The 26,074-nt window shown below is 40.4% G+C and overlaps 1 protein-coding gene and 1 long non-coding RNA gene across 3 annotated transcripts in view; both read left to right on the top strand.

The window, feature by feature from the left end:
- The window catches only part of LOC124262168 (allatostatin-A receptor-like), a 51,353-nt gene extending 32,220 nt beyond the window's left edge, over window positions 1-19,133 (top strand). Inside the window, exons 2-3 of one of the 2 annotated variants that reach the window (XM_046696624.1) lie at window positions 5,841-5,844; window positions 14,311-19,133. In XM_046696624.1, the coding sequence (XP_046552580.1) occupies window positions 14,389-15,414 (1,026 nt within the window). In that variant the 5' untranslated portion in view covers window positions 5,841-5,844; window positions 14,311-14,388 and the 3' untranslated portion in view covers window positions 15,415-19,133. Of the gene's footprint in view, window positions 1-5,840; window positions 5,845-14,308 lie in introns of both variants that reach the window. The other variant, XM_046696625.1, reaches the window with a different exon arrangement.
- On the top strand, window positions 591-25,277 carry LOC124262169. The gene is made up of 3 exons (XR_006894512.1): window positions 591-675; window positions 7,785-7,793; window positions 25,265-25,277. It is a non-coding gene; the product is annotated as an uncharacterized LOC124262169 (long non-coding RNA).
- The last annotated feature ends 797 nt before the right edge of the window (window positions 25,278-26,074 follow it).

Here is a 26,074-nt window from a genome sequence, read left to right as displayed (position 1 = left end):
TTCCGACATGAATGTGTAAAATGTTTTCCGATGTCATTTTTCCCGCCGCTGTGGAAATTTATGACCTTGTTCGCAGAAAGAAATACTCCTTGTCTTGCACATTCTTTCAAAACACGGGTCAGCTTGATCTTTCTGTATATATATTTGTTTAAAACTTGTTCCGAAGCAAAGTGACTCAGTCAACATAATGCTTTAATTAAAAGACCAATACAACGTTTTTTCGAACTTGATTTCATAAAAAGAGCTCCGCAATTAGTGAAAAACGTCTTTTATTCTATGTTGCCGTTTGATGTGAGAAACACGTTGTCATGGTTCAGAGCCCAAGCAGCAGAAACTGCTGGTGTATATTCCATGACGTCATTGTGGTATATCAACAAAGACTGGAGTGCTAAGGGTCTGTGACCTTGAGAAACCTGAAGGTCGTACAGCGACCAAGCATCTCATCAGTCAACCCTAGTGATGTGCGGTCGTTAAATAATGTATTAAAAACCTGAGAGTGTAGGCGAGATATTATTTATCTGAATCTGGTAGCCAGTGTGCTAATAATTCATTTACGCAAGAAACCCGTTGGTGTGGTGTCGAACAACTTGTGATGAGTGAGTATAGTTTTACGCCGCTTTTAGCAATATTCCAACAATATCAGACGAGGGACTCCAGAAATCGGCTACACGCATTGTAATCATATTGTGTATCGTATATGTAGTTTGACGTGTAGTTTGTGTCGTGCGAATTAGATGCTTCGGGTTTAAAAATGCCGATGTCACGAGCACCCAGGTTTGTAAAGAAAATCCTCATCATCCCCGAAAGTTGTGTTGTGTGTTTTAGATTGCATACATGAAACGGAATTATATACCATTCCAAAATGTAGGTGATATTCCATTTTACCACCATACCACTAGCCAATGCCAATGCATATGAGAAAAGTAATATATATCCAAACAGATGAAACATTTCCAAAGGAATAGAATAAATTGTCACATTTTACCTTAATTCCTCTTCATCGTCTGTTTCCTCCTTGACTTCATCATCTGCATTTTATCAATCTTGTAAATCCAATATCCCCTACTTTTTTTGGATGGTATCACCGGGTCAAATATAAGACCAGTACACTGATACATTATGATTAACATTCACCGTTTTAGACAAAACAATGTTTAACGCCGCACTCAGCTATGTTCTTATCTGTATGGCGGCGGTCTGTAAATGATTGAGTCGGAACCTGGCAATCCAGTGATTGACATCATGAGCATCGATATACGGAACTGGGATACTATGGCATGAACCAAATCAGCGAGTCAGACAACCCTGTCGCGTTAGACGCCTTTATGAAACAGAATGGTGAGTGTGTTTAGTTTTACGCCGCACTCAGCAATCGGTCAGTAAATAATCGAGTCTGGACCAGACAATCCAGTGATCATCAGCATGAGCATCGATCGACGCAATTGGGAACCGATGACATGTGTCAACCAAGTCAACGAGCCTGACCACCCGATCCCGTTAGTCGCCTCTTTCGAAAGTATGGGTTACTGAAGGTTCATTCTAACCCGGACCTTCACGGGTAGAAACAGAATGGGTTGGTAAAACCAATCTTCACCGATCCAGCGATACACTGGATCTGCTGAGACATATATAAGATAGGAAGACAGAAACAGTTTACATTGACTGACTAGACGGCCATTAGGTTATCGTTGTCAGTTCAGACATGTTTGTCCGCCTGGTCGGGCAGGTTTCAAAGCTCAGTCGCTGTTCGGCCGCCATTATTAAATTAATCCATCATTGTTGAGGCTTGAAGTTGACCGGTGAGTCAGAAAAGGCTGCTTTGGTTTTCACTGGATCTTGTTCAGATGTCGTTTTCAATTCCGTTTTCACTCTGCTCTGTGTCCTCGACAGCGCCGACCCTCATCCCCAATCGGCCGCGACAGTTTCTTTCGGATGGAACAATATCCACGCGTTATTAGCTTCTCACGCAGGGTTGTCCACCCCCACAGATCTGACCTTTATCTCTTCAGTTGTGGTGGCTATTTGTTCTACGTGTTAGGCTAAATAATATATGTAAGACTAACGCTTAGTATCTGAATGTATATAATTTTGATAGAAACATAAAAGTCCTTTGAATTGAAAAGGAGCCCGAGTGAAATTGGAGATCCCTGAACCTGAGAAAACTTAGAGTTGCTTCGTTGGCAGGGCTAGGCGGAAATGAAAATACTGAGGTTCGGTGCTCATGCAGGAAGTTCAAGCATATGCAGTTTTAAAAATGTCAAGATCGTCATCTATGATGAATACATCTACCTTTTCGCAATTCCTCTCGTGTTTCCACATTTCCAAACACAATGTCATGACCGACAATATGTTTATCAGGTGGCTTATCTTAGCATTGTGCCAGTCGGACTCAAACCGGAGTTGACAAGGCTACGAAGCTATGGTTTATCGTATATATTTTAAGGTTTTCTAAAACGTGAACTTGATAATCAGGTGATCAACAAAAATCCGTTGACAACCGAAAAAACTTCCACAATCAATGATTTATTGTAATGTTCCTCTCGGATTTGCATTGATATATTTCACATCGAACGGCACTCAAGAAACCATGAATTTAGAGCGTTTGCATAAACCACCCCTGTTTCTCTTATACCGATTATGGTAACGTTATTCCTTTGGAAGCATCCCTGGAGATTGAGGTTTCTCCTCACACCCAGACTTCCGTAATTGCAGCGTTGGCAATATGTTGGCTTAAAGATCATTTCGATCACAATTATGTAGTTACCTATCAAGTGTCAACTAAAGGAAACGAGTATGGGTTGATAGAAGAGTTGCTGCAGCGCCACATGCATCAAGATAAACCGCTGGTTCTGTGAATACACGCAACTGTCCATTTAGTCATTATGCCGCCAGCCCATCCGGTGTTAAGTGTTAGATATGAGTAAAGAGGATAATATTATACATTGTATATCATATTCCTGACTTGATAAACGCTCCCATCTTGTGTAATACCCAAGGAAGAAATATCTCTACAAATCAGGATGTAGATAAATCACGATGCCAAGATGTTTAAGGTCTTCATATTTGACTTGATTTTGGCGTTCGGCCGGATGTGACTATTTATTGTCCCCTTCAGTATGATTAAACGGTCGTGTTAACTGCAAGGGAGTCGGTGGGGTAGCCTAGTGGTTAAAACGCTGGCTCGTCACGCCGAAGACCCGGGTTCGATTCCCCACATGGGCACACAGTGTGAAGCCCATTTCTGGTGTCCCCCGCCGTGATATTGCTGGAATATTGCTAAAAGCGGCGTAAAACTAAACTCACTCAGTCAGTCAGTCAGTTAACTGCAAGTGAAGCCACGATACATTAACACAAAATATCGATCATGCATTTCGCTGTTATATTCTGTGATTTTACTGTTCCAATGAAGGACATCATGACACCACTTTGTTGGTTTAATATAAGAGATGATATGAGGCGATCTACTGATAGAATCTGAACTTCAAAGTTTTTGTGTGAGTTAAAAGTCGATTTTAAAGAACTTTAACATTTCTTTCAATGTAAAGTAAAGGTATGCCAATTTGTCTTTGAAAGATAATTAAATAAATTCCAATATTTACTTTTCAAATGAACCTTTCCTTATCTGCTGTTCATATCAAGAGATCTAGACTTGGTTTGGTTTGATCTAAATTTGATAAGGCTTTAAATAAAAAATTGTTCAAATAAATACATTCAACAGTCATGACAAAGGCTAGACTGTTTTCTGTAATCAACAACGTTTTTATGCCTTTTATCGCTGTCCATCCTTCAACTTGTCCTTGCGTCCTTTAGGAGTGAGTGAGTATTGTTTTACGCCGCTCCACCACACTGGGGACACCGGAAATGGGCTTCACACATTTTACCTATGCGGGGGAATCGAACCCGGGTTTTCAGCGTGACGAGCGAACGCTTTAACCACTGGGCTACTCCATTGTTACCGTAATTTGAGATGAAGGTGTGATTAACATTGCGTAGGGCAGTACTTCAATTACATCACGTCGGGGCTGTTGATGTGGGAGGAAGACCCAAAGTGATGCCGGTCTCAGACCTTTACCTCGTTAATAAAACCCTGTGATCGAGTGTGACAAAGCTGGAAGAACACTGGCGGGATTCGAACCTACCATCTCACTGTGTGGTCCGCCGCCTTGGGGAAGCAACTGTGCTCAGCAAGTCAAAGTCACCATTGCGCCCACCCACTTCCTAATATTAGGGCAAAAAATATACAGAGGTTGATTCAGCATAGATAATGTATAGAATCTCAGAATTCGGAATTCTCGGGATTCTCGGAAAAGAATCAAGATGTCCGAGCTGGCAGAGCTCGGGTTTTCGATTACTGAAATATCGTTATCAGTCGTTTCATAATTTCTGAAGTTATCTGAATTTCCTATTTTGGTTAAACCTTCCGAGTTTATTGACAAAATAAACAAACACATAAACCTGCTTTATATATTATGGCCGATCCACAACATCGATAGGTCAGTGTTTGTCAATCATGAAGACTTTAGTGCGCCGTATGTTTATTAAGGCGCTTATCATTTGAATGAGGCCAATCTGCACCATCACGCACTCCGCATGGTGCTTGTGCCGGAAACAGGTGACATCCTGCCTAATCAGCTATTTTCTCGGTCACATGGAAGTATTCTTTATTGCCATGGAAACCAGTGGTAGGAGGTTGCTATCTGGATAATATGCGGTCAAGGTAATTTATATGGTGCAAAACCGTTCACTGGCTACGCATCTGTACATTTCGTATGTATGTTCCTGTACGTGAATTTTTAAACCGATTTCTCTGTTGGGGCCACTATCGCCCTGTAGGCTCAGATTTGCGTCCCTTTGTCATTTCAGGATCTGCTGCGTGGTTTTTAGCTTGACATTCGTCACGATTATACTTCTTACAAATTCAGTACAAATACGTTGGGAAGGCACTTCATGCAGTCCTGACATGTAACATTTCCAAAACACATTTTGTATCGTTTGAGGTTATTTTTCTTCCTCCTGGAGAGGCGATGGTGTAGCCTAGTGGTTAAAGCGTCCGCCCGTCACGCTGAAGACCCGGGTTCGATTCCCCACATGGATTCTTTATTTGGAGCCCATTTCAGGTGTCCCCCGCCGTGATATTGCTGGAATATTGCTAAAAGGGGCGTAAGACCACATTCACTCACTCACTCACTCTTCCTGCTAGTACAAACCGGCATTTAGGTACATAGATGCATTGGCTGTATCGATCCAAGTGTCTTATGTTTCTCTTGCTGAGATATATCTAAGCAGGTTTGATCAACGTGGTAAAACTTTAAAATGTGCATCACCCATCGCTTTCCTCCCTGAAGGTGTGATGTAGCTACAGCAACTGTCGTTAAACAGAATTGCTTGAAGAGCTGTGGCTTGGAACAACGTACATGTCTCAGTCAAAGAGGAACTATTCTCAATAGAATATTTCAGACTTCCCTCCAAGCCAAGAAGGTATTTCTGTGCCTGCTTGATCTGAGCCTGCTTGAACTGACCCGTTGATGCACACTCTAGTTGGACAGGGGGCGGTGGGATAGCCTAATGGTTAAAGCGTTGGCTCGTCACGCCGAAGACCCGGGTTCGAATCCCCACATGGGCACAATGTGTGAAGCCCATTTCTGGTGTCCCCCGCCGTGATGTTGCTGGAATATTGCTAAAAGCGACGTAAAACCAAACTCAGTCAGTCAGTCTAGTTGGACAGCCAGTATATCCGAACACGTCTCTGTTGAGGAGGACCATATTGACGCAATGAGAACAATAAGTGGGTCCCTCCATACCAACCGATCATAGTCCAAAGACAGTTGTTTTAGTTATAGAGTTGTTTTTCTTGAGGGATAAACTGTTTTAACCCACTTAAAACACTATTACTAAAACGTAATAGCCGCATTCGTCCACTGAGCCAGTATCTACTATTTACACAGGTGTTGCTGGCTCGGTGATACGATCTATATACTGCATGAGTAATCAGGTATGTATTAAAACTTTACACAATGGCGACTGCTTTTTTGTGGTCTTGTGCATTGTGCCCAGGTCACAAGCAGTCGAAGTTATACAACGTCGGTAGTGGAGTCTTTGCATGGCTGACCACGTTTGGCAGCCTAACTGGAACTTCTGTCCTGCCCCACAACGAAGCACTCGTGACACATGTGGTCTCGCCTTAGGCAAGTGTGTTTGTTCAAAATTGCCTCTGTTCATGGGTACCCGGTGGGATAGGTCTTATGACCCATTAACCTTCTTGCGCCTCACAGGCAGCTTGGGTTATCTTGGGTAATAATGTAATAATGTCCATGTTGACTCAGCATGAAGACCTGGGTTCGACTACCCAAATGGGATATTCCTAAAACGGGCATAATGGCATACTGACGCACTATATGTTGCATCTACATTAATAAGCCTTCTGGATGATGAATAGTGGTTGATAGCATCAACACCTATCCAACCACACAGGTCAAACTGGACAACCATCCATCCACTTTTCTGGTGACCTATTTAGATCCGTAGTTTCTGCCCTTTATGGATGGGTATTAATTAATAATACTTGACCATGGCATTGTTATATCATGAACCACGGTATGTACTAAAAGTTAGTTAGTGGAATTGATCTGAATAAGGATTTGGGGTAATACAAAACTTTGGATTGATATAACTAAAGCGAAATACGTTACTGTTTATAAAGCAATAAACTGCCTGCATGTAGAGAAACTGTAAAAAGGACAATAAAATGGCATATATGTGTCAACCCCTATCATCTTTAACAGCTGAAGTGAACATCTGATATATGTATCTAACACTTGTCCATATACTATTGTACATTCCCTAATAGATCTCTATATGATATGCATACCTGACACGTAAGTACGTCAGAGTAACATATACTCTGTATGTTGGATAACAGAATTCCATTTTTTATATTAACAAATATGATCTGTTTCTTAAAATGCTGGAGGTAAATTATATGTCTTCGGGATTTACGAGGTATATAATAAAACCATGCCGGGCGTTCTGGAAAACAATGTCGTGCAGTCATAATCTGTCTACTTGACGGGGCGGTTGGGTAGCCTAGTGGTTAAAGCGTTGGCTCGTCACAACCCCGGTTCGATTCCCAACATGGATACAATGTGTGAAGCCCATTTCTGGTGTCCCCCGCGACTATATTGCTGGAATATTGATAAAACCATACTCACTCAACCACTCACTCACTCTACTTGACTGACAGCAAACATTCACATATAATTTTATATAATTCCTTTGTCTACGCCATTAACGAACGACATGTCACGGGAGTGTGATGGATTGTCGCCTCTAATGGTCCTGGAAGTGATTTCTGAATCCAACTGAAAGGACCGCCGTCTCCGCTGTAGGTGTGTATCGTGTAATGTAGCCAATCAACACCCACGCATCATTATACCAGTGACATCGTATCCAAAAACAAGCACGTTATATCCTTTCCTTGTCTAAAACGGTTTGTAACGAATGTCGGTGCTTCAAACGCCAGGAAGCTGTTTTTCAGACGAAGAACTTCTCCCAGACTAAAGATCACGGAATGTGAACACTGAACCTTTTCTTCCAACAGTTATCATCATGGATCACACATTAATATCTGCATGGTTTCTCTTTGCAAATAAAGAAGAATTGTCACTGAACCAGAGAGCGTCGTATATTATAAACTGCAGCAGTCCAGAGGGTTGGCCGAAGCGTCTGGCGCGAAATCACTATAATGTCACATCATAAAAAATAAATATCAATTATAATAACCGGAGGAACGCATGGTGAAAATGATATCCCCGATTGGTTACTCTCTCGCAAAAAACACACTTTATTTTGAAGCCAAATTTTTATTATTTTAAATACGAATTCGGCGTCCTCTCAAGAAGACATGCCGTGATGTGTCGTGTGTCATGACCAAAGTATTGGTACGTGGTCAAGGTGACCTTCTTTTGTCCATTTCATGTACGACTTGAATGTAGGTTTTGTTTTCTTCAGGTCTTGTAGTGTGACATGATGACTACATAATTCTGACTCTCCGATCTTGGCCACGCTAAAGACCTAGAGCTACGATAACACATACCTTCAATCATCAGAAAGCTCATTTGGTGACGAGGCCCTTAACTAACCCTAAGCCCTTAAGGTATATCGGGGTTCATGTCGATGAAGTTACATAGTGATATTCCCACGTAGTCCTTGAACCTAGTGCCTAATGACCAGTACTGACCTGACCCGCCCACGTGTTCCTTATAGTAAGCATTCAGCTGCTACCTGTGTCGTACATGTTCTTTTGTGAAGTTCACGTATATGTACTTTTGTTACTCAAGGAAAATCGATAGACGAAGCTACGAGTATGTCCCCCAAGCTGAAATGACTGTTGAGGAATGCTTTCAAGTTTGTATTTCATTTTTAATCATCAATTAATGATTAACTTTTTTGTTGGAAAGTATTTCACGAGTCTGGGATTTGGTCTTTGTGTAGATATATATTATTTTACACTTAATTTAACTGAAGCGCCGTGTAAAAGGAAAGTGTACATCCATGGATGAAAATGAAAAAAACGTGAAATTTTCCTAGCTGAAGCATATGATCCAGCATAAGAGAGTTTTGAACCGAAAGTGTTTAGTGTTTCAGCGATTGCTACTAACGTCATGATAATGGCTGCCATTATGTTGGACCCGTGGAGATCCGGGTTAGAATTGTTCTTCAGCAACCCATGCTTGTCGTAAGAGGCGACTGGCGGGATTGGATGGTCAGGCTCGCTGACTTGGTTGACACGTGTCATTGTATCCCAATTGCATTTGTCGATACTCATGATGTCAATCACCAGAATATCTGGTCCAAACTTGATTATTTACAGACCGCTGTCATATAGCTGGAATATTGCTGAGTTCGGCGTCAAACAATAAACAAACAAGTATGTTTGTTGCCATGATATAATGTTTAAGAGGACACGTTCTTCTGCTGTGCAGGGGCGGTGGGGTAACCTAATGGTTAAAGCGTCGGCTCGTCACGCTGACGACCCGGGTTCGAATCCCCACATGGGCACAATGTGTGAAGCCCATTTATGGTGTCCCCCGCCGTGATATTAATGGAATATTGCTAAAAGCGGCGTAAAACCCAACTCACTCACTCACGCACTCACTCTTCTGCTGTGCAGTCAGTATTAAATACCACTGTATTGTACATGCATATCGATGATAAGGTCGTGATGGAAATGGACGATTCTGTACTGAAAAGACGTTGTGTCAAATCCCAGAGGGCATTGGCTACTGCCAAGAGACCATTCGTAGAAACCTGATAAAAATATGTCTGGAAGTGCGGCATGTAATCGTCAACAGAAATATCTGCTTATATATCACATCTTCACTGTGACATATCCTTGTCTTGTGAACATGTCGTTCTCATGGGTATTTACATAACAGAATCACATTGAGGATCCAATCCAAGGCCTTCATGTTGCTATTTACGTCAATTAATGCTCATTTTAGGGAAATAAATACCAACGCCAAATAATGCTGAAGACAGCATTAGATTATCTGAACTCCATTAACTACTTCAGGGATACAAATCAATGAAAACTGTGAACATGGTTGATGTTGACAAGTTTCTTTCGCGCTGTATATTGACACGCGTTGGGGATTCAAAATGTTGTCCGAAGCCGTAAAAGACATGTAAGAAGATTGCTTTCGAGAATATGTCAAGTTGTCGGACGCTACTACAAGTCTTCCCTCATCGGGTTTCGTAAAACTAGAAACAGAATATCCACGTAGTTAAACAAAGAGTCTGGGAATGTCTGACTTGCTCGGCGATTGTCATCGATCGGACGACAGCATGCAACAAGCGGCATGACTTCTAGCTCGCTCTTCTCGACATGTACTGGTAAAACTTTAGCCACAGAAAAGTTCCGGATCTGGGGTCTCTAAACTGCCACAGTTTGCTCTGCTGGGTCCTTTGAATTACTTTTAAGGAGAAATATATATGCGTTGTGTCTGCTTCGTTTCTGGGGAATACAGTCGACAGTATTGGAATTGGCATTCTGACTTTTACTGAGTTTCACTCGGACTTTTGTTGTTGTTGTTGTTGTTGTTGTTGTTGTTGTTTTTGTTTTGTTTTGTTTGTTTTTTGGGGAGATGGGTTGAAAAGAGATTCGTACATAAACATTTAAACTGTCAATGAACTTACATTTGAATTAAATGGTGTGCGGTGTCTGTGACAACGGTGAACATGATGGCTTGCATTTGTGGAAGTAGGAAATGTTTGTTGAATCCGTCAAATTTCAACCACAATTGTTACAGTGACAATGTCCTGTAATTTAACAAAGTTAATATTAAACACAAGTTTTCACAATGGTGACTGCTATTGAAATATCTCTCTAACACGAACCTCGCCAGGGAGATTGTTGTCCCCTTCAACAAGACCAATGACATCCGATCCAATTCAATATTTGATCAATATGTATTCTTAAAATACAAGAGGATAAATAATCGATTTCTTCCAGTCGTGTGTCAATAGATTGTGAGGATGCTGGTTGTCATGCCTTCTTGAAGATTTCCTATTGGTCCTCTGTGATGATCACATCAGTAGTTTCAAGGCTGACTGTCACCTTTGACCAGTTTTCATTGGCTTGGAAGGAACTGTTCTGTAATCCAGCCGTGCATATCATTAGTGATGTTGAATATATAAGAAGAAGGGTAGCCCACCTTTTACTCAGACTCCTCTGCAGGATGAGTTACAGGCATAATGGCGCGATGTTTGCCATGCTGTTCCATCGGCCTTGTCAGATAGGTTCAAGCAGCTGCTGCCGTGAGTATATATTTCAAACAGGATTATTTTCGATTCATCTGCGATAAGGTTTAGGATGAATCTGGTGTCCCTTTCATAGAAGCAAATACATCACGCTGACACGTGTCGTGATGGTATAGTTGAACACATGTTACTGATGACATTTTTTATTGTAAGTGGCCATGTTGTTTTTAAAAAAAGGTCAAGGTCATGGCGGTTTATGTGGTTAAACACCAGGTTGTCTTTTATCGCCGAACCCGGCAATTTTCCACCTTAATTTTAACGGTCTGTAAATAATCGAGTCAAGAACAAATGATCCAGTGATTGACATCATGAGCATCGAGCTAAACAATTTGGCTAGGATGACTTACATTAATGAAATCAGCGTACCTGACCACCTGATCCCCTTAGTAGCCAATAGACCAGTGATTGCCATCATGAGCATCGAGCTAAACAATTTGGCTAGGATGACTTACATTAATGAAATCAGCGTGCCTGACCACCTTAGTCGCCACTTGGCTGAATCCTAGCCTGGGTACAGCGTTTCAGTGATATCCTACTGTCAGCTTAATATGGGAGGTCAATCCGACCCAAGTTCATAATGATGGCGATTCTCGGAATACAACATAATCCAGGGATTAGCCTAGCTACTCGATCACCGTTGTCGAAGCTGCTATTGTTAGTAGTGTAGTAGTTGTCGCAGTCGTCAAGGTTTTCAAAAATGACTTTATTCTGTAAAGCGGCCACCTGCCTGCAGTGACAACAGCTGCTTCATATATCGGACTGACTGCAACGACAAGCTAACAATGTCTCCTATTAACATAGATTGGCTTACTTAGGTAGTGTTACTTGCGCATTTTAGCAACTTGAACTATTTACCAAATGGTAGTAGTAGTAGTAGTAGTAGTAGTAGTAGTTGTTGTTGTTGTTGTTGTTGTTGTTGTTGTTGTTGTTGTTGTTGTTGTTGTTGTTGTTGTTGTTGTTGTTGTTGTTGTTGTTGTTGTTGTTGTTGTTGTTGTTGTCGTCGTCGTCGTCGTCGTCGTCGTCGTTGCTACTGCTGCTGTTGCTGTTGTAGTAGTGGCCACTGTTGTCTGACTCATAACATCTGCACAGTAGCAGTGCATACCACACAGTATATTCTCATCGTTTTGTCTATTATAAATGGTGCCATTATGTCTTTGTTTCGAAAAAATGTGTACGTCACGACCGCCGCTGTGTTTCTAGCATCAACATTTATGGACTGTGAAAAGAACTCGACAGTATATTGTTTTAAAAAGAAACTTGGAATAAATTAGCTTTAGTAGTGTAGTCACGTGCACATGCGACATACTGCTGAGAAGCTATAACAAGGTACATGTATAGTCCGTTTAGCTCAAAATCGGACCGATGAATTGCAATCTAACTCGAAAACTGCTAAACATATAGTACTCAATGAAACATTAATCATAATCATATCATCAGACCAACTCTGTGATTTGTTTTCGGGATTTATGTCCTAAAAATAAAAAAAATAAAAAAGGTTGTTTAACAAACTATCAATAAAATCTTGACACAGTTCACTATTTGTTACGAAGGAGGGGTGCAAAGAGAGGAACAGCCAGGTGTGCAAGAAAGGATGGAGACGGTACAGCACAGGTTAATGAATGAATGACTTTGTCGGTACTTGTGCACGTGCTTCGCGTACACCTGGCTGTTCCTCCCTTTGCAGTCCTCCCTCGTAACAAATAATGAACTGTGTCAAAAGTTTAATGATAGTTTGTTAAACAACGTTTTTATTTTTAGGTCATAAATTCTGCCAAAAACAATCACAGAGTTGGTCTGATGTTATGATTATGATAAGTGTTTCATTGAGTATTCTATGTTTAGTTGTTTTTGAGTTAGATTGCAATTCATCGGTCCGATTTTGAGCCAAACGGACTATATATAGTCTTTAAGGGCATAAGCGTGTAAAGGTCGATACTGTTTGCTATGAAGGGTTGCGTCCCCTACATGCGCCAGAATCTCCTTATCATTGGTTCCTGATAAGATTTGCCTGCATTACGATAACTGAATGCTTCATCACTATAATGGATTGACGTAGAAGACATCAATCCTTTCAAGCGAATCTGTTGATGAAAAAACACGCGGCGTAAAACCTCGCTCGCTCACTCACTCACTCGAAGAACTAATCAAAGCTGACCTGATGATTGTACCGCGCCGTTATCGTTATCACTGTCATAAGTCCAGATGTCCACGATAAGACCGAGGATGGACCCCACGTAATTCACTTTGCACAGGACGAGTAATAATAGATCTTGTGTTCAGTCCAAGACTGATTCCGTGTCAACTCTCTTTATTCCATTACTGAAGAGGCTACAGGCCTATAGTACAAAGTATGACAACAATAATGGTATACAATCACAATGTTTGCAAACGTTGTTTTCTATGTTCAATAGCATGGTGGATATACATACCAAGTTTGCAAATATAAGTTGTATTATTAGAGTTCATTAGCAAATTAAATTTAAACATGGATGGATATGAATAGTAATATTGTGGTAGATATGTTGTCCTTAAATCAGCATAGTAGGGACATACCAGCAAAAAGTGGAACTCATCTTCAATTACATTTAGTTCACAAAATTTGCACAATCTGTTTTCTCTTTGAATATTATAATAACTGCCCTTCTCGATCATAAGATCATGTGAAGGGCATCTAAATCTGGATAATGAAACGTGGAATTTTCTAAGATTAATATCGTGGAGGTACGTCGCTTTTTGCAATATTCCAGCAATATCACGCCGGTGGATACCAGAAATGTGCTTCACATGTTGTACGCATCTGTGGAATCGAACCCGGATCTTCGAGCGAACTCTTTGACCACTAGGCTATCCCACAGCCCCTGCTGCATATCATGTACTTCTGTTTGTGTATTGTGTGTGTAGAGCGCTATTGATTTTGTGTGAACCTGACAATAGGTTGTCATAAGCTCTACAGCCATTAACAATAGTAGTGTCATAGGGTGAATGCGCAGATATAATTTCTTTAATTTGATACAGTAACTTTTTTAATCAATATTTAGGAATAGTCTTCATATTAATCTCTGAAGGAATACAATGGGAGAAAATCATAGAAATTTGTCTTTTAAACCACTACAGAATTGGATAGGATACGTTTTGTTGCCCACTGAAAGACCAATTAGCCATACAACAGTTCTACTATAGTGCGGGGCGACGGGGTAGCCTAGTGGTTAAAGCGGTTGCACGTCACGCTTTAAGACCCGGGTTCGATTCCCCACATGGGTATAATGTGTGAAGCCCATTTCTTGTGTCCGCTCCGTGATATTGCATGAATATTGCTAAAAGCGGCCTAAAACCATACTCACTCACTCACTCGGTTCGACATATGGTTGTGAAGCTCATTTCTGGTGTTCCCCGCGGTAATACAGCTGGAATATTCCTAAAAGCGGCCTAAAACTAAACTCACTCACTATTATAGACCATTGTAATGTACACGTATGTTTCTGTGTTTCAGAGTTCTTGAGCATCCTGTGAAGTCATCAGAGTGAAATGTAAGCACAACAACCGACATCTGCAACCTACCTTGAGATACTGATGGATCAGATGATGACGGAGGAACCGGACGAGATGCTGGCCGAGGACCCTCTGATGGCCCTCAGCCAGGACGTGCTCGTGGTCCTCATACTGATGGGAATAACAGCTCTCGTCGGACTGATCGGTAACCTGATCTTTGTACGGGCGCTATGCATGTACCGGAACCTTCGCGTGGACGTCTTCGTCATCATGGGTGGGTTAGCGGTAGCGGACATGCTTCATCTGGTTATTGCCGTGCCTTCTCATATGATGGATATTCTGCGCGTCGTCGGCGTCATGTCAACCCCGTGGTGTAAATGCAGCCGCTACCTCATGAACGGCACTGCCTACATAGCATCTTACCATGTTGTTGTCATGACCGTTCTCAGAGGGATCCTGCTGACCAACAGGGGTCACTCCTCGCCGACTGGACGTCATGCCTTGTATTGCAGTATTGTGGTGTGGGTGGTGGGAGCCCTAGCGACGGTTCCAGTCATCCAAGTGTGGGAACATGACATTGACGCTTGTCTGTACACGACGGACGCCGACATCGACAAGGAGATCTGGCTGACGAGTTCCTTCTCCTGCTTTGTCCCAATTACTATGATGTTGTTGATATACGCTACGACGTACTACATTGGGAAGCGCTACTTCGCAGATAGTTATTCTCGACATGAAAAACAGATGTCCAGACTGGTTTCAGCAGTGGTCCTGAGTTTCATCATCTGTGAACTCCCCCACCACGTCACCACCCTCGTGTACAACAGTGCGTACGACCACCCTGATCAGGACTATATTAAAAACCTTTCGGTTATCAATGACTACCTGTTGTGTCTGCTTCTAGTGGATAAAGCTATCCGGCCAGTGCTGTACTCTAAGCTGTCGACGGACCTTGGTGACTGTTTTGACGAGGTCATCAACTGCACCTACTGCCACAGATACTACTCCGACGGCCCACGACGACAGAAATCGGACAAGTCTGCAGCCTCTACCGCCCCCCTCACCACAGAACAGCCAGCAGACGTATCCTGTGAAGAAGTCGTATAAGATGGCGTTAAGGAGTCGAGTTGTTGCTGTCACGTCATCGACACGTCCAAACTCTGGCTACGATGTTAAAAGTGGTACGTTCAACTTCGGATATAACGAATCCGAATTTCACGAACTAGTGGTTATCCGAGAAGGAAAACAACGCCATTATCGATCTTGGCCATTACTAAATGAACTGGAGGGTTCACGGATTCTAATGTCTAGAGTTGATTGGTCATCTGCTTGTATTTTTCTCGACTTGGCAGCTTTTGACATGCGCAGTTATTGACCTGCGCAGCTTTTGACACGCGCAGCTATTGACATTGGCAGCTGTTGTTGGATGCCAGCGCCGACCTATCCGGGACCCAGTATCAGTCTTCTAAATGCGGCGATTGCTTATGATAGTCCTGTATGGACTCCAGATCCTTACAACCAAATGGACGAATACATTAACTATGATCCAAGCCTACACGTGTTTTATTAAGCTTTAGTGAGTGTGCCAGTTTTACCTGCTATACGGCAAACGTTGTGTGAACTGAAACCCGGTTGAGATTCCTGAGCAGAAAGCTTCTGTACAGAACTATGAAAGTCTAGCTCTCGTGTCATGACTTTGTGCTCTGTGTTCGTATGTGTGCATGTTCGTGAATTACTACAGAACTTCCAGTTTATATATCCTGTAAAAGTGCCAGTGAATCATGTGTCTGGCGCCTTTATATCTGTTCTGCAACAGTGACGTCATAGTGACGCCATTTGCCTGTGACGTCAATGTGTATTCTACAGGGATGTTATTTCACAGGTGCTGTATTGTCTTAAAGAGGGTATGTTTTCTCTCAGATGCGTTTCCGCAGTGACATTATCACAGACAGTATTGCATAATTATATTATATATTATTATGATGTTGGTTATTATTTCAATGTGTTCGCCTTTAAGCTTTGGAGACTATATGTCTTCAACATTTACCTCAAGTGATTATGTTAAAATATTTCAGTGTCATAGATAAATCGTTTTTGTTAGTATAGGCTGTGTCCACGTGTCCACAACTGCATTCAGATAGGTCCTCTTGGAAAAACTTTGAATCTATAGTTCCTTGAGTCATTATGCAACAATAAGATATCATAATGTGCCTTTTATCGGAATTAGAAAATTCATATCAGGGAAAAGTCGTTTGAGGATATCATGATATCCACATATTATGATCATTAAGGATCGTATCAGATTACCCTTGAGTAAACTACTGATTTGTCAATACTGTTATACAACAACTATCAACAATGGACAGTATTTCACTTGCCAATTGCCTCATATCACATTGTTGGTGGATGTCAATTAATTAACGTCTATTGTGTCACACTTTTGCTGAACCCAAAGAATATGATAATATATTACTCACCATTTGATAAGGACATTTTGATCTTTACTTTATAAACAAAAATAATTTTCATAAAGTGTCAAGTGTATATTTCAATAGAATGACATATGTGATGATCCCTACCAAATGTCGGGTAGTATATGGTCGTACCTTACACTGACTGCTTCTTATATCCTTACAAGTTTGGTAGAACACTGGTTCCAGTGTTTGGTCTCCTCGCCAAGTCCGGGTTCGATTCTCAGGCATCAGTGTGTGAAATCTTACCCTGGGTGTATTCAGTAAAGGTTAGCAATTGTTTCGTCTGTGTAGACAGTGTTTTCAATGTTCAGGGCATGGTATGTATCAGAGAATTTGATCAGGATGAGATTCGTTCAGATTTTTCTCTGAATCGGTGACATCAGCGGTTTGTTGTATGCCATACTTCTTTAACACGTCTCATTAGGCCACACGTGTCGATTTATCATTTTTGTGATATCCACGTTTTCACCACCCGAAATAACACATTTTTATATGTGTTTTGCCACCCCCAATAACACGTGTTGTCACCTGTTTGCCACCCCCAAGAACACATGTTCTCACCTGCGTTTTGCCACCCCAAATAACCTATTTTCACTTGAGTTTTGCCACCCCAAGTAACCTTGATACCTCTTTGTGATTTTTTAACATCCTCTGGGTATTTTCGTTTTATATACTAATACACTATGAGCGTACCGAAGTCTAAAATTGTTTATTAAAAACCTTACCCATGACATGAAGGACTCGTTTAAATTTGTAACTTTTTTAAGATTTCCAAATTGAATTAGTTGTTCATGGCGTGGCAAACAGAATGAACCAAATGAACATAGTGTTGAGGTTTTCATGAAAGAAAAATCGTATTCAATGAAAAATATGCTTACATGTGTTCAGGCATAATATTGACACATTGGATTGGTTGACTTTAAAAATTCCAGCAACATGATTGGCTGAGTACATCGGCTGTGGCACGCCACCGTGTGCTGTAACCTTAAGTTACATAATGTTCTGTAACGTACCACCATATGTATGTCAATGGTCATTTTTGTTGTACTACATTTTAAATATTGGAACCTTGTGTCGTAGCCACCTCATTGCAATCGTCAATATTAGCGGATTTCTGGTTTATTAACGGGATACTATTTGTCCCGAAAGGAGGTTTGCGTTGTACTCAACTGTAACCAAACCAAACAGGAAACAGATCCAATGCAATATCATCATCAGTTTGTTCACTCAAAACAAAACTTCCAATAATACGCTAACGAATCATCATTAAAGGCCGACTGTAGAATAGTCGGGGGAGGGCAGATAGATTCTTTCCAAAATGGAGGAGACATACTGTATGACATGTGGTCCGATTTTCTTGGCCGTTCAGAGAAGCAATTCGTTCATTGGTTCGGCGCCATGAATGAACTTTTCTGCAGGTGACCTTTCCTACCTCTACCACCCACACACCCCAACACCCACACACCAACACACCCCAACACCCACCATACCCTCATGACTGGTCCCTCATTTGCCAAAATCACGGAATGGGTATTCGCTATTCATCTTTGACCTTGAAGTATTCATCTGTTAACTTTTCAGCTTGTTCAATGTTTGTGATACGGGGAACGTAATTCCTACACTCTGTTAAATATATTATTTTCTTGTTGTGAAAAACCCTTTGTTTGAATACTAGAGAGGCATAATTTGTCTTATTAGGATAAGATTGAACTGTACACCAAAGCATGCTGATAGAACAATATGCAATAGTTCGATTAGACCCATTTTTCCTTTCATCGTCAGCATTTGGATATATTCCAAAACCATGTATACATTGCATTGTTTACCTATTCGAAGAAAATGCAATGCTAGTAATCCTGAAAAAGCAACTGTTGCCGTTGTGGCATATAGGGTGCTTCGGTACGCCATTGCCCGATGCTGATCAGTTAACTTTGAATTTTTGAAACTATTAATTTGATGTGTGCATAATATCCTTGGGTTCTTATATACACATATTTGGTGATTGCTCTGTTATTTCCAGGAGCTAACGGGTAGATTTTGTGAGAAGACACAAAATATGCCTCTCTGCATCCTCATTTATCAAGGTACATAGTCATAGTGCTGAATACCCCTGATAAAGGAGGATGATGTCACAGGTACATATTATACATGTATGTTGTTCATTTTGTTTTTTGCTGAAAGATTTATATGTGCTTTAAATTGTACATAGAATATGACTTGGAAAAATGGCAGTAAATTTCAAGAGATGATGCCGAGGCATTCAGGAAGATTTTAATGGAATGACGGTATTGTGTCTTGCTCAACACTGTCCAGCTGTGGAAATATCGCTCATTAAAACATTTTTTAAATTAATTTTGTGTGTTTTTATGTGAGACATGACCTTCAGAATGATATTACAGATGTCATATTGTGACTTGAAAGTAACAAAAGTTGGATTACGCTGACATTCAGCAGAAGGTTGTTCTAATACCATTATAATTCCGTTGTTCTCATACCATTATAATTCCGTTGTTCTCATACCATCATAATTCCGTTGTTCTCATACCATTATAATTCCGTTGTTCTCATACCATTATAATTCCGTTGTTCTCATACCATTATAATTCCGTTGATCTCATACCATTATAATTCCGTTGTTCTCATACCATTATAATTCCGTTGTTCTCATACCATTATAATTCCGTTGTTCACCATTATAATTCCGTTGTTCTCATACCATCATAATTCCGTTGTTCTCATACCATTATAATTCCGTTGTTCTCATACCATTATAATTCCGTTGTTCTCATACCATCATAATTCCGTTGTTCTCATACCATTATAATTCCGTTGTTCTGTAGACTGTTTAACTGCAGTTATTAATACTATCTAGTGGGGAGGATTATGGGTTCGTTGGTGAATATTGTTTAAGGTACAGTGGCCATTATTTTAACTACCGCACGTCAAACCTTTAAGAGCGGAGAGGTAGCTAAGCAGTGAAAACCTTCGGTCGTCAAGCCGAAAACAGGGGTTTGATTCCCTACATGGGTACAATATGTGAAGCCCATTTCTGGTGTCCCCCGCCTTGATATTGCTGGAATATTGCTAAAAGCGGCGTATAGCCCGTCACTCACTCACTCACTCACACACTCACTCAAACTTAAAATATTGTTCAATGAGCTAGTGGTTCATACGTTCAACGCTTGGATGGCACTCAACCTTACTGTAAACTAAACCTTACTTGTAACTCGACACCTTCGATACTCATTGGGTACTCGAACATATTCCCCCACATATCTGATAATTGTGAGATTTTTAAACTATTCATATTAGGGAACATAAGCCACAAAGCCATAATCATATGACATGTTTGCTCAAAGCTGATGGTGCGAATTTGACAATATCATGTGTTTATCACTCACTATCAAATTGTACTAACAACAGGTGTCCGCGGAAGGCAGTATAAAGGATCTCTCACTTACAGTCAGTGTAAAGTCAATGTAAAGCAGAACGTACGAAAACTAAATTGTATTTTTGCATGTGAACTGAATAGACAGGTTTAATGTATTTTCCTTAAAAAAATATTCTGGTTTGCATGAAAATGAAAAGGTACCACTGAAAATCTCGAAAAACGAATTTCTCCAGTCAGATTTGTTGTCGAGAGGGATGAAATTGCATGTGTTGAAAAAATGTTTTTGTCTCGAAGGACATGTCTACCATTCTCGCCAATTTCCCGTGTATTCATGTGACTATAGTGCGTCCGTTGTCGGCTGCCATTGAGAGGCAGTTTGGTAGAATAGTAGCTCAAGCGTTCGCTTATCACGCCGAAGTCCCGGGTTCAATTCCCCTGAAGGGTACAATGTGTGAAGCATAATTCTTCTGTCCCTCGCTGTGATATTACTGGAATATTGCTAAAAGCGGCGTAAAACCCGACTCACCGTTATGGTACCAGAAACATACCTTGGGTACCCACCCCACCCCACCCTAAGCAGTCTCTTAGACTATCAGTGTACTGTTAGATAACTGTAGAGGGGTTTCTGGTAACCCATGCAATTTCCCTTTTAAGGATATGCTAAAATATGGAGCAAATTTTCAGAATATAGTTGCAGTTGATAATCCTTTTTGAAAGATGTATTAAAAGAATGGAATTTATATTGTAGCAAAAATACTATAGATGCAGAGAAAATTAATGAAATCTTATCCCAACCTTTATAGCTGAATAACAATTTCAAAACCTCAAATCACATCATTAGTCACTGGGCTAAAAGTGGAATCTTGACAATCAAAGATCTTTGTTATGAACATGGGTTTATATCCTTTAATCAATTGAAGCTTAAATTTGATATAAAAGGTACTCACTTAGATCTTGGATATGTTATATATATTTTACCTGAACCTTGGGAAAAGACTTTAAAGGAATATAGATATATAAACATTAATTACCTCGCTATAAATTCTCTCCAAAAGGATTTCATATCCCCAAGAAAATGTTCAAGATTATTCTATGATAAATTGTTATCTCAAAATGTTAAACCTCACATATGCCAAAAATGGGAAACATTATTTGATTCTATTGATTTTGATTGGCTTTTGATTTTTGATATTTGTATCCAAACACTTAATTTGACAAAACCTTTGATCTAGTTTGGCTTTATAGGTAAGAACCCATTACTGAATCACATAATCTTATCTGCTAAGAGGTATATTTATACTTGCTCTTTGAAAAAACAATTCCAAAATTTGATTATTAGTTAAGGATATTGAAAGTCATATTTACCACTGAAACATTCATCTCCAGAAGAAATAATAATGTTGAAAGCTTTTTAGTCAAATGGTTTCCTCTCATCCCTGAATTTAACCCTGAATGACTATTTAACCAAAACATATAACTGATATTGATATTCAGTGTACTTAATGTATCTCTATTGAGCCCACTAGCTGCTATGTACACATATTCCTCTATATGCTTGTAATAGTATATAAAGATTACTTCAAAGTTCAAATTCTTTATGTAAGAAGAAAGAGTAGATCAAAGATAGTTACACTTAAGCTAAGAAGTTTTCAAAACGTGTAATACGTCGAATAACGTCGAAGAGGGGACTTCAACATTCTTGATGCATGAAGAAAGACGAATTCCTTCAAAACTTACTTGCAATACGTAAAGAAAGAGAAAACTTGCAATACGTAAAGAACTTGCAAAGACGAAAGACGATTATAATGCATAATGAAAGTTATACTTGCAATACGAAATGAAAGAGGACTTCAAAACTTGCAATACGTAAAGAAAAGAGAACTTGCAATACGCAAAGAACGAATTCGAAAACTTATAATGCATAATGAAAGTGTACTTGCAATACGAAAAGAAAGAGGACTTCAAAACTTGCAATACGTAAAGAAAGAGAACTTGCAATACGCAAAGAAAGACGAATTCGAAACTTATAATGCATAATGAAAGTGTACTTGCAATACGAAAAGAAAGAGGACTTCAAAACTTGCAATACGTAAAGAAAGAGAACTTGCAATACGCAAAGAAAGACGAATTCGAAACTTATAATGCATAATGAAAGTGTACTTGCAATACGAAAAGAAAGAGGACTTGCAATACGTAAAGAAGAGAACTTGCAATACGTAAAGGAAGAGGACTTCACAACTGATGTCACTTAAAGAAATTTAAAATGTACCATGGAACCGGTTTCACTACCAGAGGCTACTGATTTCCCTTTCAAATCCTCGACAACTATTAGCTGGCTGTGTTATCTTGTGGTTACCATTTATACCATAATTAAAATGTAACTGTTTTGGTACCCATCGTAACTCTGACTACTCTACAGATTTGATATGGGAATATGTAATATGCGCAAACCCCGACACCACGCTCACGTTTCAGGCAACTTTGAAACTAGCGGTTGGGTAGCCTACTGGTTAAAGCGTTCTCTCCTCAGTCTAAAAGGGTTCGTTCCTCACTCTGATTCGTTGAAAACTGAACAGTGTGCTGGGTCAGTTTCTGATGACCCCTGATCTGATATTGTAACACCTCGCCCACTCACTCACTCACTAACTCCACATGTATGAGACCTAAGTCGACTTTGGGGCGTTCCGCGACGAAACGTGCGTGCGCGTATGTGCGTGCTCCTGCTTGTAGTAGTTCGCACTAGTAAACCCGATTTAAAAGTGCTAGCCCACTGAGATAGCATGCCGGACTTAAACATGGAGCCAACCAGTTCTTTAGTTATTGCCGAGTTCCAGGCAGGGAAACAAAAAGTACCATATTTTAAAGTTAATCGAATGACGCGGCAGAGGTCCAACGAATAATCTTCCACCGTCTCATAAAACAGAAAGACATAACTGACATACAGTTCAAAGATGCGTTAATCACAAGTACTGCTGCCCGTTTTAACAATCATATAAATTGGTTGTGATGACCCTTTCAGATCCGAAAAGAGTCAGTATGATCACGATGAAAGTCCAGCTGTCCAGTGTGCAATGTATATCTACGGGAATAAGACACGCTGGAAGTGTTTCTCGCCAGCTTGCCGGCTTCAGGTACAAACGGGGTTTTTTAAGCTGCTTCAGTATAAATATAGCTGCTCCAGCCTCCTACACCAGACCTGAGGCCTTCGACGGGGAGAGCCCGGGAACATGGAGAGAAGAGCTGGCAGCACTCTGTATGTTAAGTATATATAGTAACTCTAGTATCTGCTGTAGTAATCTCAGGTTACAGGTCTATCTGTGAGAGATGTTTGTTATTCTTCTTGCGAAGGACATAGACTAGACACCAGCAGCTGAACGTATGCAACTACATGGCGTCCGGCGTCCGGCTTTCCGTCTGCCATCAGTGTCCGGATGAGAGAGTTGGATTTAATGCCCCCTTTTAAGGAAATACAGCAATGTAACGAAACCCGTGAAGGTCCGGGTTAGAAAGAGCCTTCAGTAACACATGCTTGTTGTAAGAGGCGACTAACGGGATCGGGTGGTGCGGCGTAAAAAGTAAATTCACTCACTCAGTAATGTAACGGCATATCAGTTTCATAATGGTGAACAAATGTTATTGAGTGACGCAGCTTGCAGACGTTAAACGTCATAGTGAACCCTGTGAATATGTAAAAATACATTTACAAAATGGTTTGTATTTTTAGCGAAGAAACGCTGTTGTTAAAAAACGCCAAGGACCATCAAAATGACTATTTCATCTGGCGCAACATGTTGTCTCTCTTCGTATCCTACTTTTATTATTGTCATGCAGAGACCTCCAGATCTATTTCCGACATAATCGAAATTATGTTTTGCTATAAACATACTTCTATAAAATTTGCATTATCTGTTTTGCTATAAACATACTTCTATAAAATTTACATTATCTGTTTTGCTATAAACATACTTCTATAAAATTTGCATTATCTGTTTTGCTATAAACATACTTCTATAAAATTTGCATTATCTGTTTTGCTATAAACATACTTCTATAAAATTTGCATTATCTGTTTTGCTATAAACATACTTCTATAAAATTTGCATTATTTGTTTTGCTATAAGCATACTTCTATAAAATTTGCAACAGGGACATATACTTTACATATATACATTTCCATTTCCGTCTGAGTGACTAATGTCACTGATTTAGGTCTGTAACTGACACATTAAACTGCCATTTCCATGTTTTCCAGAATGAAAAAGAATAGGGAAAAAATCACGGTAGCAATTTAGATGAGACACCGAGACGGTTGGAGTAGCGCCCATTCCTGTCATGTTAACTCAACGTGTACAACAGCATGTGTTGCTAATTTTGGAATTTTCTGGGGCTTTGATTAGAACACGTAATGCTCCACTTTGACATTAACTTGTTGGAGGAATTCGTCGGATACACGACTACATGTACATGTTTCCTGGGCCTGTAAGTCGCGCGCTACTTCCGGTACCAAGCTGCTTCCCGACTCCCTTTGCGCGCCAATTTGCGATATGCGAGACAGGACCCAGCTTACTTCCGGTACCAGATTTCCGGTGGAACCAGTTCTGGTTCCAACTTGCGCGACCGCCAAATATGACTTTACTAGACCTGGTACAACCATGTTTGTTGACAGTCGTAATAGTTGGCTAATTTGGGGATAGTTAGATCGGAATTTGTTATTCCTGCAAGGATTATCGGTTCCTTACTGTTAACTGACATCCCTGAGGCCATTCGAAAAGGTATGAGACGTTGTTTGTCACCGGAAGTACTAAGGTCTCACGAACCTAAAGTCCTACTTATGGACCCTATTAAAGATGAAAGCAAACATGTTGACCCCCTACACCACATTTTGATCAGTAACTATTCTCTTTGTGGTGTATTGCTATTCAGCGGATCAAAGAATATTTATATTTTTTGTGACAGTGGATATACTTTGAAAATCTGCATCCTTTTTTTAGTAAGAAAGAAAACAGAAATGTCTTTGTAAACCCTACCCCCTTGATTTGCTTTGAGAAGGTATAGCCAAATCTCCTTGACAATGCGCTTTCTCTATTTTCAGTGAGAATCAAACAGAATGTTTTTGTCAGTGTAGGAAAAACATGGACTCTCTGCGGGTGACAGCTCAACTATGGATATTTTTAGATTTGGAGGTTAAGCTCTAATGTAAATCTGTCTATTCTAATCACTATTGGTCGTTCTCTGATGAAGTCAGACAACGTTTTTATTTCAGCACTTAACATGACTCGTATCCAAAGGTAATTACAGAGGCAAAACACAAACCAGTACGAGAGAGATTAGCAATACAACGACCGGGATCACTGGAGATGGACTTCGCTCCGTGAAACCATGTTGGGAATAGGGCACACAGGCCTATCACAGGCCCTCGTATCTTTGCGAGGATTAAAGATTTTTAAAATATTGTTTTTGAGATGACCCCCGACTCGAAATGCTTCACAGTACAATACATCATAACGTATTGTACTGTGGAGCATTTCGAGTCGGGGGTCATCTCAAATTTTTAAATATCCTTTAAAAATCTTTAATTCTCGCAAAGACACGAGGGCCTGTGATAGGACCCGGGTCTTCGACGTGACGAGCGAACAACGTTTTGACCACGAGGTTACGTCCCTCATCCCCTCTCCGCTCTCCAATCCAGTTTAGATTGTCAGTCCCACGTCACACAAGCCGATATCAACGAGCTAATGGCTCAGCTATTTGTGTCCACACGAGTTTTAGTATGCGTTGATGAAGGTTTCTGTATCCGATGGATCCTTCAACGCACTGTCTTGTCACATGTTGTATGACGTCTGTATTATGTTATCTAGTTTCTGATTGGCTACACACTGATCTCGTAAATGTTGAATCAGTG

This window comes from Haliotis rubra, unplaced genomic scaffold, assembly GCF_003918875.1.
Source record: "Haliotis rubra isolate DU_JTF1 unplaced genomic scaffold, ASM391887v1 Scf825, whole genome shotgun sequence".
Taxonomy (NCBI): domain Eukaryota; kingdom Metazoa; phylum Mollusca; class Gastropoda; order Lepetellida; family Haliotidae; genus Haliotis; species Haliotis rubra.
This window is presented reverse-complemented; position numbering and strand designations above follow the sequence as displayed.